General features: G+C 48.7%; 1 protein-coding gene across 1 annotated transcript; it reads right to left on the reverse strand.

Annotated features, from left to right (window-relative positions):
- Positions 1 to 8,805: 8,805 nt before the first annotated feature.
- Positions 8,806 to 19,008, reverse strand: GPR174 (G protein-coupled receptor 174). The gene is made up of 3 exons (XM_052814134.1): positions 18,214 to 19,008; positions 15,846 to 15,915; positions 8,806 to 11,668 (listed from the first exon to the last, which is right to left on the reverse strand). The coding sequence occupies exon 3, from the start codon at positions 11,257 to 11,259 to the stop codon at positions 10,279 to 10,281; it is 981 nt and encodes a 326-aa protein (XP_052670094.1). The 5' UTR covers positions 11,260 to 11,668; positions 15,846 to 15,915; positions 18,214 to 19,008; the 3' UTR covers positions 8,806 to 10,278.
- Positions 19,009 to 19,299: the final 291 nt, after the last annotated feature.

Consider the following 19,299-nt stretch of genomic DNA (forward strand, 5'->3'; position numbering starts at 1 on the left):
GGAAAGGGATGTGTAGGGGGTTTTGGTTCTGTGGGATGGTGATACCAGTGGTAACCGTGCACTCTCACCGGACGGTAAGCAATTCAGTACTTTGGTTTCTCTGCACTTGGGATCGATCGTAGCTTCTTTGTCATCTCACATTCTCAGCCACTTTCAGTCGTTAATCCTTAATGCTTAGAAAAAGAAAAGGGACATAGAAGCAGTTACGGCTTTGCCTTCTCACATCATGGTTAAAAAAAAAAAAAAAGGCGGGGGGAATCAGACTTTGACACAAAGTAAACGATAGCACTTCTGTGGTTGTGAGCTGAGCTGTAACTGCTGGCTTTTCACATAAGTTTGTAGTCTGAAAAGAAATGAAAGCATTTCTGCTTATCTGGTACATCTGTGCTGCAGTGTAAGCTGCTTTCCTTGATGTCTGAGTTCTTTCTGCTCTTGTCAAAGCTTCAGTGTTACTGCTCTTGACAATTCACAAACCACCACTCCATCAGGTGGGTATCTGGATGGCTGAGAAGCAGGAATGATGTTCCAAAGACACAGTCTCCTTACATTACTATCTGTCTGAAAGTGTTTTGTATTGGTAAAGGTTTGCGTGGGTGGAGGTGGCTGGGAAGTAGATGGGTATATGGCTTGAGGAGAGCTTGTACCTAGAACTGCTGACTGCTGGTGTACTTCAGAGGCCCAATTTTCACCATAGATTAAGACCCTTGATTTTCAGTAGGGAAATGATTCATGCTAACTAGAGGAAAAACAGAGTTTCTGGCCGAGTGCCTTGAGTGTAGGAGAAAGAAGTGAGCTCCAGATCTCAACAACTTTTGTATTTCTTCTATAAATACCCTATTTGCAGATATACTGGGTATGTGCATTTATCTTTTTGCAGACTCATGGTATTTGTCGTTTCTTAATGGAGCTAATGGTTTCCCTCTGCAAAACTCTTCTTTTTATTTCTCAGCATCATTTGATTTTCTTCCTCTTCTGTGTTTTCATTTACTGTTTTTTAAAAACAACCAAACAAAAACCGCTTGCCAAAAAACCTCTAGTGCTACAAAGGAAAGATGGGTCCTTGCTGCAAAGCTGGGATCTACAACAGAACACTAATGTCTGGGTGAGTTGGTGCCTGTGCTCTGAGGCTGGGCCCCTATCTCCTACAGAAAAGCATCACCCCTTCATAGGGGAGGTGGTTGGAGGGGACCTGATTTGCCCCATTGCTCTCGCACACCATTCCACATAGAAGAGGTGATGCTGGTTGTGGCTGTTGCCCTGAGGAGCATGGACATGTTCTTCGAAGGTGTAAAATCTCAGCCTTGCAGTGTTGCTTTTGCATTCGTCCTTTTGCCTTTGAGCAGACAGTGTTGTGATCCCCCATCTGGTATTTCTACCAAGGGCTACTTACTTTGTTTGATGCAAATGGAGGCAAACTCACCCTCATGAGGCCCTTGCAAATGCTAACTGCCAGCCCCTGAGGGCTCGGCACTGAGCTGTGTGTGTTTTGGCCCAGCATTGGTCTTAGACCTGGTGTTGAGCCAGTATAGGAATACCTTCCAGTTGCCAAATACGATTCAGAGTGAGCTTCAGAAATGCATGGATGTGCAACAAACACCTGAGGGCAAAACCCATCAGTAGCAAAGTCATCAGTGGGGCTTGAATCTGGGATTTCTTCTGTGTTTAGTTCAGTGCTTGTGTACCATATTCAGCCCGCTTATTTCTATAGTTTACAGTCAGGTTTTTTATTTCTTTTCAACTTCTAAATATCTGACCAGTTCGGTGTCAAGTTGGCTTTAGTGACGTGCTGTTGGGTGCTGGCAGTGCTGCCTGGGCAGCAGGTGTATCTCCAAAGGGAGTTTGATGTTGAGAAACAATCTTCCCTTACGCTGAGCTTGGGGGTTTTGACCAATTGCCAAACAAAGTGCTCTTGGTTAATGGGAGAAGATCTTAAAAATAAGTGCTCTGGAGCATTGCCCACGTTACGTGGCTGCAAAGGGTTGTGCACCCATGGGAAGCAAGGCGGTTGTTTGGCACTGTCTTGTATCCCAGTGAGCAGTGGGATTGTTTGCCCCACACCAAACCATCCTGCTTCCCCATCCATGGCAGCTCCAGCAGTTGCATCCTTCCTGCGTGATGGGCAGAAGCGCAGCGTGGTGCGGCTGGCCCCAGTGGGGAGAGCACCCAGGGGCACGGAGGGGTGATCTGCTCCCGGGGGGACTGTGCCACATCCCTTTTACTGGTAAAAGGGAACTGATCGACTTGCTTGGTTGTAAGAGATTTACTTGAATTTGTAGCAATATTTTTAAGGACACCCCTGTCCTGTGGCTAGCTTGACCCCTGTAGCCTGTCATAGACCATGGCTTTCTTCAAGTATAATAACATAATGGGGGCTGGAGGGTAAATACCTCCTTTGCTGCCCTAAAGGGAGAACATGGCCCTGTCCCATGCTGGTGGCTGCTGTAGAAAATCCTACTGAACCAGGAAACAGCAGAAGAACTTTTGAGCTGGATGCCACCAGGGGTTTGATGTACCCTGGGAGATGCCTGGGCTGGGTCAGCTGGGGGCAAACAAGCCCAGAGGGAGAAACTTTGGGTGAAGAAACTCACAGGAACAGCACTGCACCAGCGTGGGCAGTGGTGCTGCTGTTGTCTTTGGGCTTGTGATGTTGCTGCTCTGGGTGTTATAGAGTGTTAGCCAACTGGAACAGCCTGGGATGTGGGGCTTTGATGGTTAGCATTAATTCACTTAAATAAGAAACCTGTCATTAAACTAGAAACTCAAAGCTGTATGAGCTTTAGCTTCTGTTTTACATAGGTCTCCTGGGAACTTTCTCTCTAGCTGCACAGACCTCTGTCAGACCACAAGGAGTTACCGTTTCTTTAAATATCGACAATGTCATGTAATAGTGGAGTTCGTGCAAGATAATGGCACTGAATCACAGGACTGATAAACATGCTGACAGCAGATTAGAAAAACTAGTCAGCCAAGACAAGAGTTTGGGTGGATTTGCAACTTTAAAAAAGAGTTTTTTCCCTTGGAACTCGTGGGAGGGCGAGCAGGGAGGTGAAGCTGGCTGTGGGATGCTTGGAGCAGACCGCTGGCAGCTGCACATTGCAGTTGGTAAAAGCCATGACCTTCACTTAGCTGGAGCCCCACCAAGATACTCTCTTCTTACATCACTGTTGAGCCCACTGGGAAAATAGGTAGGCAGGTCAGTTAAAGAGGTTTGTTAATTCTCACAATATGTTATGACAATCGGTTACGTCATTTGTGTTCATCCTATCTTTGTTGGTTGTTCTGGTTTTTAATTTTTTTTTTTTTTTCCCCCCTGAATTCTGCGTTTAGGGGAAAAAAAGTGAGTGTAGAAGGCAACTTCAGCAGACTGGCATCAAAAATTATAATCTTGTCGATTGTAGCTCAACCAGTTGCTGACCATGGTGGTACCTAACCTCCAAGAGGCTTTGTTTTTTCCCCTCTTTTTAACTTTATGTTGGCACCTGTCCTGGTTTCAGCTGGGATAGAGTTAACTGTCTTCCTAGTAGCTGGTACAGTGCTATGTTTTGAGTTCAGTATGTGAAGAATGTTGATAACACTGATGTTTTCAGTTGTTGCTCAGTAGTGTTTAGACTAATGTCAAGGATTTTTCAGCTTCTCATGCCCAGCCAGTGAGAAAGCTGGAGGGGCACAAGAAGTTGGCACAGGACACAGCCAGGGCACCTGACCCAAACTGGCCAACGGTGTATTCCATACCATGGGACGTCCCATCCAGTTTAGGAACGGGGAAGTGGGGAGGGGCAGGGATTCACCGCTCGGGGACTGGCTGGGTGTCAGTCGGCGGGTGGTGAGCAATTGCACTGTGCATCATTTGTATATTCCAATCCTTTCATTATTGCTGTTGTCATTTTATTAGTGTTATCATTATCATTATTAGTTTCTTCTTTTCTGTTCTATTAAACCGTTCTTATCTCAACCCACGGGTTTTGCTTCTTTTCCCGATTTTCTCCCCCATCCCACTGAGTGGGGGGGAGTGAGTGAGCGGCTGCGTGGTGTTTAGTTGCTGGCTGGGGTTAAACCACGACAGCACCTCTGCGTATGCCGAGTCAGAGCACTGGCTCTGAGTGGGATGAGGATTCTTTTTGAGGTCTAACTCATGCTGAAACAGGCTCTGGGGACATCTGGGCATGTTGCTGGACTCGCTTTCTCAGAGGTAGCCGTTGCTCAATCGTCACCCACACATGGACAGGATGGAGATCCCTTGAAGTGGAGTGCTAAATGCCACCAAAAAAACTCCACCTAAGCCCTACCAGCAGCTGGGATGTTTATGGAGTGTATCCCACCTTGGTTTGACGTAAGATACAGAAATAGAGCTTGAAGCAGGAACAAGCACCCAGGTCTTCCCCTTTGAGGAGACGGCACTAACCACCAAAAGTCACGTTTGTGTCTGTTCCTCATACCCAGGACCCGCCAGTGGGCTCCAATCTCTTCTTTTTTTTTCTCCCACTGCTTTGATGGAGGAGCAGAGACTATCCTCATACAGCCTAGCCAAGGGCATTTTCCTAGTAGAGGAAACGGGGATTCAAATCCCCTCTTAAATTAAGGAGAGCTTTTAACCATTTTCCTTCCTTCTTAGGCAAGGACTATACTTACAGGGAGCTGCAGTGACAGCCTTACCCCTTCCCCATGTTTTAGGACCAGGGTACACTCCTCCCAGAGAGATTGAAGCGATGCTGAATTGTTAGAAACCCCAGTCCTACATTAAATCTAGCCTTTACTGTATCGGATGGATGCACCTGACCCTGGATCAGGCACCTCCTTGTGTTGGCTCAAGGTTGCTCTCTGAGGAAGAGAAGGATGATGACAATCCTGAAAGAAGATATATTGATGCCCAAAAGCAGTCTCTGTTACAGCCAGAGATTATTCCTAAATGCAGTGCAAGGCTTAGGAGCCTGCCAGGCCAACAAGCCGTGCAGTCGTTCCCCTTGTAGCTACTGGAAGCACGATGAGAAAGGACATTTCTCTCGCTTCTTTCTTGTGGTTGCACTGGCTCTGGTGGAGCAGACCCTTGGGCAAGGGTTGAGCCTTCAGGAGACTGCACCACGGCCACCCCCTCGCATCAGCTGAGCTAATCCAAAAATATGATCGTGTCCATCCCTGTTTCCTCCTGGGAAGGTCAGTGTTTTTATTAATGGAAATTAATGAGCCTGCTGGTGTCAGCCGGAGTCTTTGCATGGAGTTCAATCTCAGGAGGTAAGGAACAATGTAAAAAGTAGGAGAAAAATAAAAAGGTGTTGGGGGTAATTTGTCAGTATTGAGAGACTATGGATGAGTCTTTAACAGAGCAGAAAACATTAAAGAAATGCTGGAGGAAAGAATCAATGATAAGCAAAACAAAGATCTCTGTACCTCTGACTGCTTGTTTCAACTGGAATGTCATGTTTTCACCCCGAGTTTCCCAAATATTCTTCTTTGTGGCATATTTTTCTTTTAATTTTGAGAAATTCAGAGAGTCTTCCTCTCTATTTATTTCAGCCGTGTTACCCATGCAGTTAAATTCTGAAGTGCAAATCACTGTGTTAGAGAGAAAGGTGACTGAAGCAGGTTAATCTGGTGGTAGTTGCTGGTCCCAACAAACTCATTACAGTGGCGAGTGGTGGTACCAGAACAGCTGCTGCAGATGTGTTCTGGGGTTTTATTACTATTATTTTGTTCTTGATGGCTTTAAGTAACTGGATGTCTTTTCAAAATCAGATCTGTTGGCCACTAATGTATATTATACAGATTGCACTTATACAAAGCTCAGTTTATCAGCCCAAATGCTGAAGCTCCTCTTCACTGGCAGTGTGAACCGGGCACTGTCCAGACAGCCCCAGCTTATCTGCTCTCTTTTTGTCAGGACATTATCAAACCATCTCCGACAAGTTTTTATCTTTTTGTTTTTGTACTGGATGGGGCTGACTTGTATCTGGATCACTTGCTGTGGGTTTTTTTGGTTTATTTTGGGGGGTTTTTTTGGGTGGGGGGTGTTGGGGGGTTGTTTTTTTTTTTAGTTGCTGAGGTCTGAGGAGTGGTGTCCAGCAGCGCTGTGTTTGATGCTCTGTGCACCTTTATGGCCAGTGAGCTTTTCTGGTGACACTGGGGACAATACTAATTTTTAACCTCTAACAGCAAAGTGAAAAAGGAAGTAAACAGTGAAGTAAAAAGCGTCAAAGTTTGCTGCTCATGCAGCCTTAACTGGAGCAGGAAAATCTAACACCGGTTACAGAGAAATGGGGAGTCTTCTCAGGACACTGAGCAACCAAATGACAAAATAGCAAGTAAAATCTAGTGCTGATAAAAGAAAAGATGTGTAAGGGGGAAGAATTCTGCTTAGGCAAGAGGAGCTGCAAATCAGCCCTTTTCACACAGAAAGGAGATCTTTTGAGTTATGCGGATAGCTCACGGGCGGTGGCTGGTGACGGCAGAGGAGATGAAGACATCGGAAATGTCGGAGGACCCATGCTGTGGCCATCAGCACGTGGTCCTGCTCCCACCTCAGGGTGGCAGCCGCGGGGGCAAGAGGTGGCTGCGGGTCCCGAGCGTGGGCAAGACCTCGCCTCCGCCGGGGCACGAGTCGTGCAGAGGAGGTGAAAAGGGAACCGTCTGCTCGCGGTGCAAGAGGAAGGGACACCGAACGATGCTGTCAGGTGGCCAGCTCAAAGCAACAGCGGTATGTTTCCAAGCACTGTACGCGTAACCAAAATGAGGATTTCATTGCCACCGGACTTAAGGGATCGGGGGGTTCAGGTGTGTGTTGATCAAGCAGGTTGAAAAAGAGCTTTTCATGGCTCTGGAGAGCGATGCTTTCAGCGCAGCTGCAGGAAGCCCCACAACCAGCGGTTGAAGACAGCTGTTACCTGGGCAGGATTGCTGCCCACAGCCCGGCATTTCAATGCTCTCCCCAAGCCCACCATCAGCAGCAAATGAGCCGCTTCAGCCGTCTCTGATCTGGCTCGACGCGACCATCTTGCGAAGGTCTAGAGAGGAGAACAGGAAGAGGGGCGGGCGCGTGCTCTCCCACTTCGACGGCAGCTTAAGTCTCAAAGTGAAAAAAAAAAAAAAAAAACCCAACCCAAAAAAACCCGTCATGTCTCTTCTCGTGATGACAGTGACACAAAGGAAGCCCGAGGTGTGATGAAATCGTCTGCAGCTGTTGCAGGCGGCGCTTGCACTTTCCACGGCGTGTGGGTTCGGAGGCGCGTGGCTGTGTGGGAGTCGATGGAAACGGGGGGGGCTGCGATGTGTGGCATTCGGAAACACGCCGAGAGCTCTGTTTCCACCCAGAGCTCTGTCATCCTCGTTCGCCTTGTTTTGTGTATAATTAAGACTTCCCAAAAAACCTTGATGCTGCTTCTGAACAGCTTAAGGTCCCCAAGCATCCCCTGAGACTTCCCCTGGGTCTGCACTGTTGCCACAATACCTTTTCTTTTGGCCTAGCACAAATTAAACCTAACTCTGTCGAAAAACCACTTGTCACTTTGGCACAAACTCCGCCTGGTGAGGTTGTTGGCAGAGACCTCAGTGCTTTGCTTTTCGGCAGTAACAACTCTCTTGGGGGAGAGGTGCTTCTTGAGCGACCAGAGGAAATACTTCATGCAGAATAAAGGAGATATTTTGGTTTGGTTTTTTTCTCTATTAGATTCTCATTCAGATTCCCAATCCAGTGCTGCAGACTGGATTTATTATTTAAAAGGCTTTCTGGAGAAAAGATTTCCATGGGAATATCAGCTTCTGAACAGGCTAACAGGGAACTGCAGGCAGAGCTGAGCTAAGTCCAGATGAAGAATTGGCTCTTGCCTAGCACAGAGCTCAAAGCCGGGCAGAAAAGCGATCAGACAGCAATTGCTCCAGGCTGCTGCAGTGGCTGGGCATCCCTCATCTTCTCCAAACCTCCTGTGTGCCATCCTCACTTGAGGCTTGCTTGGGTGGCAGAAACGCAGCAGAGCATCTCTCTGCTGGTGTGTGATTGCACCAGGGCTGGAGCGTGGGCTGGTATCATGGTCCCGAGCCATCAAAAGGGCATGAAAATACACCTTCTGTTAATCTAAGTAATACTTTGATTCTCCAGATGTCCGTGGCAACATCAGCCAAGGGCTTGTGAGACCTCTGCCATGGAAAGCGTGGCCTGAGCAAATCCCACCTGGAGCAGAGGTGCCATGGCAGGGGGTGGGCAGGCAAGTCTCTCCTGAATTCGGCTCATGTGAGCTGCCACGACTATTACACCAAACTTCCTGTAAAAAGAGACCGTTAATACTAATATGAATAAACCACATTGCTATGGCAGCAGGGGAAATGGCTTGCATTGCACCCACAGTATTTTCTACTTGAAAAAAACCTTATTGAGGTTTTTCTCATTGAACAATTTCTGAACTTCTGACACCACTTTGTGTAACATCTTTTTCCCTCGGAAGCTAAAAGTAGTTCTGGGGGATTGTACAGGGCCATCCTGCTCGCCTCGCACACGGCTGGGCATGGGGGACAGTGGCCAGAAAGGACGGTGATGGGCTTGTGCCGGTGCTGGCCTTCAGCTATAGGAATTCCCGTTGTCTTGGTAAAGCTCTCATGGGGGGGCAGATGCGCTGCTGCAGTTTGCAGCAGTGTGTTTTGTCTCTTTGCAAGCCAGCATTTTGCTTTTCTCCCCAGTGCAAGAAGGAGGTTAAAATAATTTTGAAAAGGCATCCAAAATGTTCTGCAGGTGCTCGAGAGGTGTCAGCAATCCAAGTGCTGCCACGCGTTGGTCCATGTAAGCGTTTATTGGTGATGCAGGCAGTTACAGAGGGGAGAGAATTATATTTAAAACTTTTTTTAAAAAGGGATTTTTTTATTATATACAATAGGAAATAAAAAAATAAATATTTTTTCATTGCTGTGAACAAATTACAATGTGCTTCGTGGTTTCCATGAATTAGCAGTGCTTACTCAGCTGACAACACTCAGGTACAGACACACTGGCTCAGACTCCTGTAGGGATGAGGTGGTGGAGTATTGTTTTATTATATAGAAGGGTTTTCAAAAAGAAAAAAAGTCTTTCTGTGTTCCAACACTCTCTGGGATTCACATCATTTTTCTACAAAATATATATTTTTTTATAAATTAAATCTATAAAACCACATTTGCATTAAATAAAACCTCATACCATCACAGTATTTTTACATTTCAAAATGTAACATTTCATATGTTCACAGAAAAATAAATTTTACAAGAAGGTGCAAATGAAATACCAGTAAAGCCCAAAGCTTCTGTTGTTTGATTGTAAAGAAATTATTCTTAAAAATGCATCCACATTTGAGCCTTTCTTAAAAATCTCTCGTAGCCTGTTGCGTGGCACCTTTGCCTCTGCTTATTATAGTGAGTTCTCATTACAGTAAACTTCAGAAAGGCTTGGTACTTCTGACAGTGTTTTAATCACGCTGCTGTTAATAAAGAGTAGATGTGATGGCGCAGGGTCAGTTATCAGTGAAAGGGAAATAATCTGCCCCATCTTTGGTGAAAAGAGAGCCTGAAAGGCTTGGTGGACGTCTAGCCTGAATAAATACCCTTGAAGCATGGCCCCGTGGTTAAAACTAATCCAAGGCAGCCATATGGCTTCAAACCATAAGGCTTTCAAGCCAGAAATGGGAACTGATGGTAGAAAAATAGTGTCTGGATGCTTCAATGACTTTGTGATTTGGGGGTATGTCATTTGCTACACCCCAAAATGGAGGCTTGGTTAATTATTTAAATGACAAGTCCTTTGGGGCCACCTTATGCTCCTTGCTCCGTGGTCAACATGGCTTGAGGCAGGCTCTTGGCACTCTCTGTAGAAATTAGTCACGGATGGATTGTCTTTTGCTTCAGAAATAAAATAGCAAGACCCCAAAATCTTTGCTGCCTCTTGCTGAAGCCGGGGTGTGTGACCAGGACGCGGCTGGGTAATGGCCCCACTGGTGACAATGGGGCACAGCATCACCTCTCGCCACGGGTCCACATCCTCCCACTGCCAAAGCTACCTGCTTCTGGCTGCCCAGCTTAGAAATAGGGCCTATGGGGATTACATGGCGTTATTTATATTCAGAGAAAATTTGCAACCGAAGTATTAAATCAACATATTTTTGGTCAGGTTTGGGTTTTGGGGGGGGGTTGTTTGTTTTTTTCCAACCCTTACTGAAGTCAACTTGTCTGAGTCATCACTCTCAGTGTCCTGGGGAAAAAAAAATTGGGCCAACCCCCAAAATATAGTGAACATTTGAAGTCCTGGCAACCGTTTGGGGAAGGCCAGCGCTAGTAGTCCATGGCGTCCTCCCTGAGCACATCTCTGGAATGCTTCCTCACGTAACTGAGGTTGTGGAGCTGAATGCTGTCTTGCAAATCCTGCCTGGAAAGGCGTCTCCTGAACTCATCTGTAGTAAAGTAGTAGATGACTGGGTCCACGCAGGAGTTCAAGCTGGCAAGGCACAAAGCTACAACGTGAAACACCGAGATCACCTTCTGGACGCACCCATTTTTAATCTTTTTGGTTTTGACAAAGAAATCTAGTGGAAAGCTGATATGATACGGTGCAAAGCAAATCAGAAATACCAGAGCACAGGTGAGAATCATCTTTAAAGCCTTTTTTTTCTCTCCGAGGTCATGTGAAGCAGAATTTTGTTCTTTTAGTGATAAGATAGTCTTCCATGAGCAGTATAGGATGATGAGTAGGGGTGTTACAAACCCCACCAATTCACCTATCGTCATCATTGCAATGGAGATGGGAAGGTCAACTTCCTTTACGGGGAGGTCCACAAAACAGGTGTTTTTAGCATCCTGGTGAAGTCTGAGAAGCGGGAAAGGCAAACAGCCAACGCAGACCACGACCCACCCAACGATGCTGATATACACATCACAGATGCGTTTGCAGTCACTGAATTTGAATGGGTGCATAAGAAACAAATATCGTCTTACGCTGATGCAAACCAAGAAGTAGATGCTTGCATACATATTGACGTACTTCAGGTAGAAGCAAAGCATGCAGAGACCTCCTCCAAATTCCCACGTCCCGGTCAAGTAGTAGAAAATCCTCAGGGGCAAGGACAAAACCTGTGATAGGTCAGCAATGGCTAAATTGATCATAAATATTACGGCCCTTTTAGTCTCTTTCATGTACCCGTAAAAGACCCACAAAGCTAACGTGTTTCCTATCAGTCCAGGGATCAGGATGAAAGTGTACGTAATGGCATAGTAGGGCTTGAGGTCTGTTCCGGTGCAGGTTGAACCGTTTGTCATGGTTGTGCTCCAGATCTGTGCTCAGCCCCGGCATGATAACATGTTCCTCACTCGCGTCCTGCAACCAGGTTGTCGGTGCTTAAATAAAAAGGTTCAGCCCTGGCATCCATGTGTGAGGCTTTGGTTACCAGATCATCGTGTCCAGTCTGGGGAGGAGCTTGGTTATGGGGTGGGTGAGTTAATGAAAGTCCTGCTCGTGTGCTTTGCTCATGCTCTTTGTCAGAAGTTACCAGACCTTACTCTAGTCGCTTGCAGGATTGACAGGGAGGGGATCCACACCGAGAAATGCATCGTCGTGTGCCAAAGCAGTCGAGAGTTTGTCACTAGAGCTGCACCTCTGTCACCTTTTGGGTGGCATTTCAGCCACTTCTCTCAACGCAGGAGTTTGACAACCGACGTGGCCCCGCAGCTGAAAGACAGAAAGGTGCAGTTACAACACTGTGGGGAAACACGGGTCTTACAAAGCAAAACATACAGGAAAGCTTGCAAGAGCAGTAGGAGCGTCTCTCTAGCAGAAACCTGTTGCTAGTTGCATCTGTGGTGGTCAGCTCTTCTCCTGCCTAACAAGCGCCATGCCTCGGCCAGTGAAGGGAGGCGTAAAACCACTGAGGAATAAATAGAAAATATGTTTAATTGCTGCTACAAAACAGCCTCCCGTGCTGTATCAGCAAGCAGAAGCCACCCCCAATCGCAGCGCCTGTTTAACTTGCTGCCAGGTTTCTGCAGCTGCATCTTTCCCAGCTTCAGCTTTTCCATCCGAATCTCCCTTTGCCTCCGGTTGCGTTGGTTACCCCATGCCCGAGCGTGCGGCCAGCGCAGAGATGCTCCGGCGAGCACCGTGCCTGCATCCCTCCTCGCTGCCCTGCCGCGGGCAGAGGGATGCTCTCACCTCACACAGCACTCGTGAGTTTAACACTCTCCTGGTCTTCCCAGGAAAGCCCTGCAGAAACTTCCCACCCGCCCCATGGCTCTAGACAGCCAAGAAGACGGCAGCGAAATCTGCTCCTTAGGTAAATGAGCCTGACACACACACCTGAGATATAAACATTTTCGACCGGTGCAGCTGCTGCTGCTGCAGCACGGAGTGGAAGTCCCAAGTCAGTGGCTTTCACTGAACCGGGGTCTACTTTTTCATTTATCTTTCATAAATAGAATATAAAACATAATTGCATGCAAGCAGGGACAACTGGCCCACTTATTAAACACTTTTTGCTGCAGAACTACCTGCATGATTTTAAATTTTACTTTCTTACAACTGCTTTTTCTAAGCCTTTCCTTTACCCATCTTGCACATGTGACTGCTGTGGCTGTTGGAAATACTAGATATCGTCACTAAGGTGACTGTAGGTGGACTTTATTTTAAAATTGTTCGCATGGTAAGCAGCTGATATTATCTGAATCTGTTAGACCAAAAAAAAAAACCCCAACCAGATCTGATAAATATAGAGGAAATTCAGATCTCTGTCCAAACTCTCTCAGGTTTGCCTTTTGCTTCAGCATGAAGAATTAACCTACAGGTCTAAATGGGAAAAGTTTGTAGGTACCAACCAAGATGCCAAAGGCACATTTATAAAGGCAAAATTATATCCTGCTGCAATCCCTGATGTTTTTTCCTGTACTTTGAGGTATAGGCATTAAAATGTGAACATTTATTAATGAAGCCAATGTTCAACACTTGCCAGTGTGATTGCACCAAAACTTTGAAGTAGCTTTGGGTGGAAACAGAAAATCTTCAGCAAAAGGAAACAGTTCGGGGGGCAGCTTTTCTGCATCTATTTGTGTAGTTTCTCTTGCATACCATTGAGTAACGAGTCCAATGAGACTGAGATGTCTTCCCTTCTTCCAGGGAGCCAGCATCTAACACAACCAGTAGAGCAAAATGGCTTGTGAAATAATCCCGTTAAACTTCAGCAGCGATGATTAATAAGCCGTAGAGTTAATTAGCCTTCTGTTCAAAGACTTTCCAATTCTTTTATTAATTCTCCGCCCAACTTCCGATGCACAAGCCTGCACAACTAATTCTAGAAGTGTAAGTAATCTCTTCATCGTGCAGGAAAACTAATTGGTGCTCACCTACTTGTCACTGGTGGGTAACTTGGGCCAAGGGGTTCGGTTTCCATTTGCTGGCGCTTGACTGGCCCGAGTAACTGGGAGGGGATTGTGGATGTGTCTGGATTTTGGCAGTACCTGTCATGTCTTGGGGTTCCCTGGGCTTCAGAGCTCACCCTCGGCAGCTGGTTAACCCCTCTGGGGCTTCCTGACAGCAGCGTCTGCTTTGGACGGGTTCCTGCCTTCTCTGTACCAGGATGGAGCCAAACCATGTGGCCAAAACCAGTACATCCTCCCCGAGTGGTCAGAAATTGCCTTGCTGGGCTTGAAAAAATGCTGAGTATAAGTACAGGCAGAGCAGGCTGCACTGGGAAAGCAGCCAGAGCTGCTTAGTGGGGACTGGGACTTATAGAGGATGGGAGGGATGCTCTCTTTCATGTTGGTTTTCCACGGGGATGCTGAGGCCCTGTGAAGATGTGCCCGTCTTTACTGTTACAGCAAACTCCTCAGCATGATGTGTCCGGGCTTCCCATCCAGGTCCTGGTCCTGCCGGGGTGTCCGAGCAAAACAACCGCGTTGTAGGTCCCTGGGCTGTCCCCAGGCAGCGGGACCGGGACACCAGTGAGCGGGTGCATCCTCTCACTCCCGGAGAGCTCCTCTATTCCTCTTGGCTTTCCAGGTACCATGTCCCCTAGGACATGAGCAGCCTGCCCGGCAGAGCAAGAGTGGCTTGTGAGGAGCTGCACAGCTTTGCCTTGGCTCGATTTTCACTTCTTTTCACCCAGAACATCTCAACTTCTTTCCCTAAAGTTTGCTCTGAAGCGCCAGCAGCGAGGAGCTCGGGTGACTTTGCGGTGCCATCGCTCTCTGCCCACGCAGGTGTCCCGCTCCTGCGGATGCACACGTGCCCAGCTGGCACCGCTGCTGTGAACGCTGCTCGGGCAGGGCTACGCCAGGCTGGGGAGCATCTACAGGGACGTTTGCAAGATAAAGCCCTAAACCCGTATCGCCCAGCTCTTCCTTCCAGTGACTTTTTTAAATTTTATGTTTTTTCAAACAAGCTTGTCTTTCCTCTCATCTCTTGCCCAGGGGCTCCTATCACCCAGTCAGGGAGGCTGAATCATGCTCCTTTCCCTCTGGCTGCATTCCAGGGTGGGTAAATCCACCCCACCTCCATCGCTGGGCCATGAGACATGCAAAGGGAAGGACAAGGTGCAGTCCCAGCCCATCTGTCCACAGCCCAGTGCACACACACGTGCACACGAGCATTTTTCCTGCTGCCCCCCACCAGTGCCTACATTTCCCCGTCCCCACCGCACGGCAACTTTCCTGCAACACCATCCTCCGCTCCCTCCAGCCCAGCCCCGGGGCAGGGAAACGCTTGCAGCACCTTCCATCTCTCCCTGGGGCTGCAAACCCACAGCATGAGGGGTCCCAGAAAGCCCAGCTAAAGCCAGGGAGCAGCGAGGGTGCTTGCCCAGAGCCCCCAGAAACACCCCTGGGAGAGCGGCCACCCTCGGAGCGGGGGTAAAAACGCTGCAATGTGAGAAACTGCACTTTGGAAATCCCGAGCAGTAACATTGTGAAGTTCAGCCAAATGTGCTATGTAAAAACAGCAGGATGCTAAAAAAAGCTCCAGAAAGAGGAAATTCTGTTTCTCATGCTCTGTACTCGCTTCCCCTCGGCGCAGGGGGCTGGCTGCGGCAGTAGGTGCGAGACTCTCCCCAGGCATGGCTTCCTTCTTCCCCTGAATGTTTTTTTCCCCCTATTTTGCCAAGGAGACCTCACAGTCGGCCACGTCAGGGCACTACATGAAGATTTCTCCTTTGTACTTAATGAGTCAGAAACACCAGGTAAGTTTTGTAGCCAGCCTTTACAGCCAGGGCTTGTTAACGCTTGTTAAAGCCGGGCACGTATTGTGTAAAGTATTTTCCATGTGCTGAAGGGCAGCCATATATCCATATGCTCCATGTGAACAAGTGCAGGAGCTGGGGATGCGGGAGCCGTCACTTCCACCCATCACACCCTCCATGGGTAATCAAGCCCCTCACCTGAGGGTGGTTATAACTGCCCGGGTGAACCCAGGACCCTCGTTAGCAAATCCTGTGGGTTTTACCCCAGGAAGCAAAGCCACGGCAGCTCTTAAAACCCAGCTCGGAGGAGGAGAGGCTCTTAAACCAGCTTAGGGGAAAGCAGCCTGTGGCTAGGCACTGTTTGTAGGTGCTGCCCCTGCTGCAGCTTCATGCCTGGTCCCTTCTTGGAGCTTAGGTCCTTAGGGAATCTGGGATGCTGCCCAACACCTCCTGCTCCCTCCCAGAACCAGGGTACGAGATCAGTCTGGCTGGATCCTGCCACCGAGCACCATTCGTGCGAGGACCGCTGCTGGTCCAGGTGAGCAGTGGGTGCGTAGGCACCCCGTGTTTGGTGTGGGGCTGGTATTTATGCCGTAAAAACACAGAAAGCCTGTGGCAGAGGTGATGTGGGCAGAGCAGTAGCTGGTGCTGCCCTGAGCACCCTGGTGTCATCTGCTGACTTACCCTTTTGGGAGGAGGCTTGGCTGTGCTGCTGACCAGGACCTCTCTTCTATTTTTCTTCCTCCTTTGCAGCCTAAAATAAAAGGAGAATGTGTACAGGGGTAATTTCAAATAGAAATTTAGTTTCCTGCTGAAGGTGCTCAAGCAGAGGCGGTGTGGTGGTGGCTCTGTCCCTCCCTGGGTGTTCCCTGGGGATGTGGGGACATGGGAGCTGGCTCAGGGACCGGAGCAGGGCAGCAGTGTCCTGCACCGGGCTTCTCCCAGTAACCACTTGTTTTGTCTGTCATCTGAAGTGCTGCTGTCCTATTTTGGCAGAGGTAACTACTGTTAGTAATAATTAATAGGTATTAACTGAAAATAGAAATGATAGAAATATAAACTGACCATTTCGTAGGATTGCTTCTTAGTTCTTTTAAAAAATGCCAGGGGAGGATAAAGGCTCTTCTCCCTCGAAGCAGTTGTCTGGTAGATATTTGGGGTTTATATCTTCTTCCATAGGAGCAATGTTGCCTCTTGCTGTGCTAACTGTGCAGATTTCTCTCTTTTATTTTCTCTATGGTAGCATCTGCCCACAGAGGCCGCAGGTTTTTTGTTAGGCATCCTCAGGGCCTCCTGTGTTTTGCTGTGCTTGTCCTGACCCAGTGGGAACCCTGAGCCCCTGCCTGCCTTACCCCAGTCCGGGTACCAGCGGCCTCCAGAGCATCCCTCCCCTCGCCCAGCATCTGTTCTGCACCTCACACCAGGCATGCTCTGAGTTGCCGTAATATATTTGCTAATGCTGTGCTCGCAAAGCAATACGGATGAAAGCAGCTTTGTCATTTTGACTCAGTTGCAGAGTACCAGAGCAAGTGCCTGTTCATCCCATCCAATTTCTGTGGTTACCTGAAATGTGAGTCACTAAAGGTGGTGAATGTTTGTTCCAGGGGAAAAAGCAGTGAAACAGCCAAGATTTTACAGGTTAGGACTGTGGGGCATTGGCACAGCTGAATGAAAAGGTTTCTTTCTACTTGTTCTTTCATTAATTTCTCATTTGCTCATCATTAAGGTAACAGAGTGTTTCCCCAGGATGCCTACCCTCTGCCTTGCCCGTGCTCCCTGCCTTTCCGCCCATGTCCATGCTGGGAGGAGCGGCCGAGCTGCCAGCATCTGCTTGAGGGACACTCCTCCTCTGGCACCGAAATTTTGGGAAGGGGCTGTGGGGCTGGAGCCCTGGGGGAGCTCACTGGGAAGAGGGGCTGGGCTGCGGTGGTGGGGGGCCGGCTGCGTGCTGGTGTGCGGTGAGTCAGGCGGGCAGGCAGCTGGGGACGCCAGGGGGATTTTGGCTGGGTAAATTCCAAGAATATGCAGGAAAAAATAAATGCTCCAGTTTAATGCCGTGTGAAATATGCTGCTTTTGCCTTTTAATCCTTTGCAAAAGCTCTCGTCCTCCCTTCTGAATATTTATCCCGGTTAAAAAGGGAAAATAAACCCGGAGCAGCAGTGTTGTGTATTAGCCTAATCCCCCACCCCTCTTCTCCCTTCCTGGCACACCCTGACGTCCCTAGTAGATGTGCATGGTTACAAGCACCAAAGCTGCCCGTTTTCCACCCAAACGGTCAGCGGATGCCCCCCAGGGGTGCGCAGCCGCGTGCCTGCGCTCCCCGGGCTGTGAGCAGTGGTGGTGGTGGCACAGATGACCCTGCCTCCTCCTCCCCTTCCTCCCTCCCCGTGTTCTTGCAGTTCAGTGGAAAATTGCCAGTGGAAAGTCAGCGTGCTGCCTCTTGTGAGGAACAGACTGTTTAAGAAAATCCATTGGACAAATACAGCGAGACGAACCCAAGTGAGACCCGGAGTAATGAGTATATCAGAGGAGTTATCCCTGTGCTTGTGGAGATGGGGCTGTATGGCCTCAAAAAGTCTGCTTCACAAGCAGCTGTGGGTTTTGCAAAGGTTAAGAACTGCTGCAGTTGGCGTTATTCTTAAACGCAGCTTCTCGATACTCACATAACCATAATAGAAATACGGTTTGAAACTTCACGGCTGGCTGTTTTGGCTTCAGCTGTAGCCTTCCTCTCCCTCAGATACACAGAGCATCTCATGAGCACTTATAGGAGCTCACTCTTCTGATAAATGGAGATACTGGCTCCTCACCCACACCTGGGCTTAGCCTGCATCTCTTTGCTTCTACTCATTTACTTTTGGAGATTCACAGGGGTCGGTTGTTAACACTGCACCCTCCTGCTTCTAGGTCGGGTGTCCCCATCCCCTCTCGGCACTCCCAGCGCGACCAAGAAGAGGCACCAAGTCAATGTAGCAATAATCAAAGAAAGGACGATTTAAACCCATTAGCCTGAACCAAAAATAACCGGGGATAAAAGAAAATCGGTCCTACCTTTGCCGTCTCGGCGGGCTGCTCCGGTGTGACCCCGCGGGTGCCGGCAGCGGATCCCACCCCTCTCGACGTGCAAAGCAAAAGTGCAACTGCCGGGAGCAGCAGCCTGCGCCCGCGCAGGAGGGGAGCGGGGCCCTCCCCGGCCGGCAGCGCTTTCCGTGCTGCTCCTCCCGCCCGTGGGTCTGAGCTGGACCTGACCCTTTTTCTTTCTTTTTTTGTGGTTATATATATCTACCTATATATATCTCTCTATATATGTAAAGGCGCTGTTGGTTTCGGGGTGTTTTGGAAACTGCCGGCGTGGCACGGCAATGGCTGTTTGCCGCCAGGCTGCTGGGGTGACAGCAGCCTCACCCGCTGCCGCTGCTGGGGGGTCCGGGGGGGCTCGACACCCCGGCAGCACCCAGCTGAAGCGGTGCGGGGTCCCACGGGCAAGCGCCTGCTCGTGGAGTCCCCTTCTGCTAAGGACACCGAGCTAACGAGGCTGATGAAGCGAGATGCTTCAGCAATTATTTTCCTCTCCCTGTTCCAGCTTTCTGGGAAAGGTTCTTCGCTCTCATCTGGATGTTTTTACCCCTACGCTGCAGGTCCCTGGACCCGGTACTTTGGGGGGGCTTCAGAAAGTCACATTGAACCTGATCGTGGTCCAGTTTGGGCTTCCCCAAACCCAGGAGGTTCTCCACGGTCATTATTTGCTTATTCAGTGGATTTCCACAGCTCATGCGGAGCAAACCAGGGCCAGAGCCAAGGACTCTTCTCTTCCAAATGAATGCTTGTGCCACGAAGCGGTGTCACCCATCACCGTGTTCCCGAGCCGCGGCGGGTCCTGGGCTCGGCACCCAGTGGGTGCTCGGCAGGCGATGGCTATCAGCAGAGGGCGGTGCTGGCCACGGCACGGCGACTTTATGCTCGGTGACTTTATGATTTTGAAAAGTAGCGCTTCTGTAGTTATCCATCTGGGGCCTCTAGCTCAAGAAGTAATAAAAAAATTTTTTTTTTTTAAGATCAAGAGGGATCGAGGATTCTTGATTCAATTGGTTATTTTGAAAAAGTGACTTTTTTTAACCATTTCCGTAGCAATTCAAT

Source organism: Harpia harpyja, chromosome 18, assembly GCF_026419915.1.
Source record: "Harpia harpyja isolate bHarHar1 chromosome 18, bHarHar1 primary haplotype, whole genome shotgun sequence".
In the NCBI taxonomy this organism is placed as follows: domain Eukaryota; kingdom Metazoa; phylum Chordata; class Aves; order Accipitriformes; family Accipitridae; genus Harpia; species Harpia harpyja.

Coding starts and splice junctions, on each gene's coding strand:
- GPR174 (XM_052814134.1), bottom strand. CDS start 11,259: ATGACAAACGGTTCAACCTGCACCGGAACAGACCTCAAGCCCTACTAT.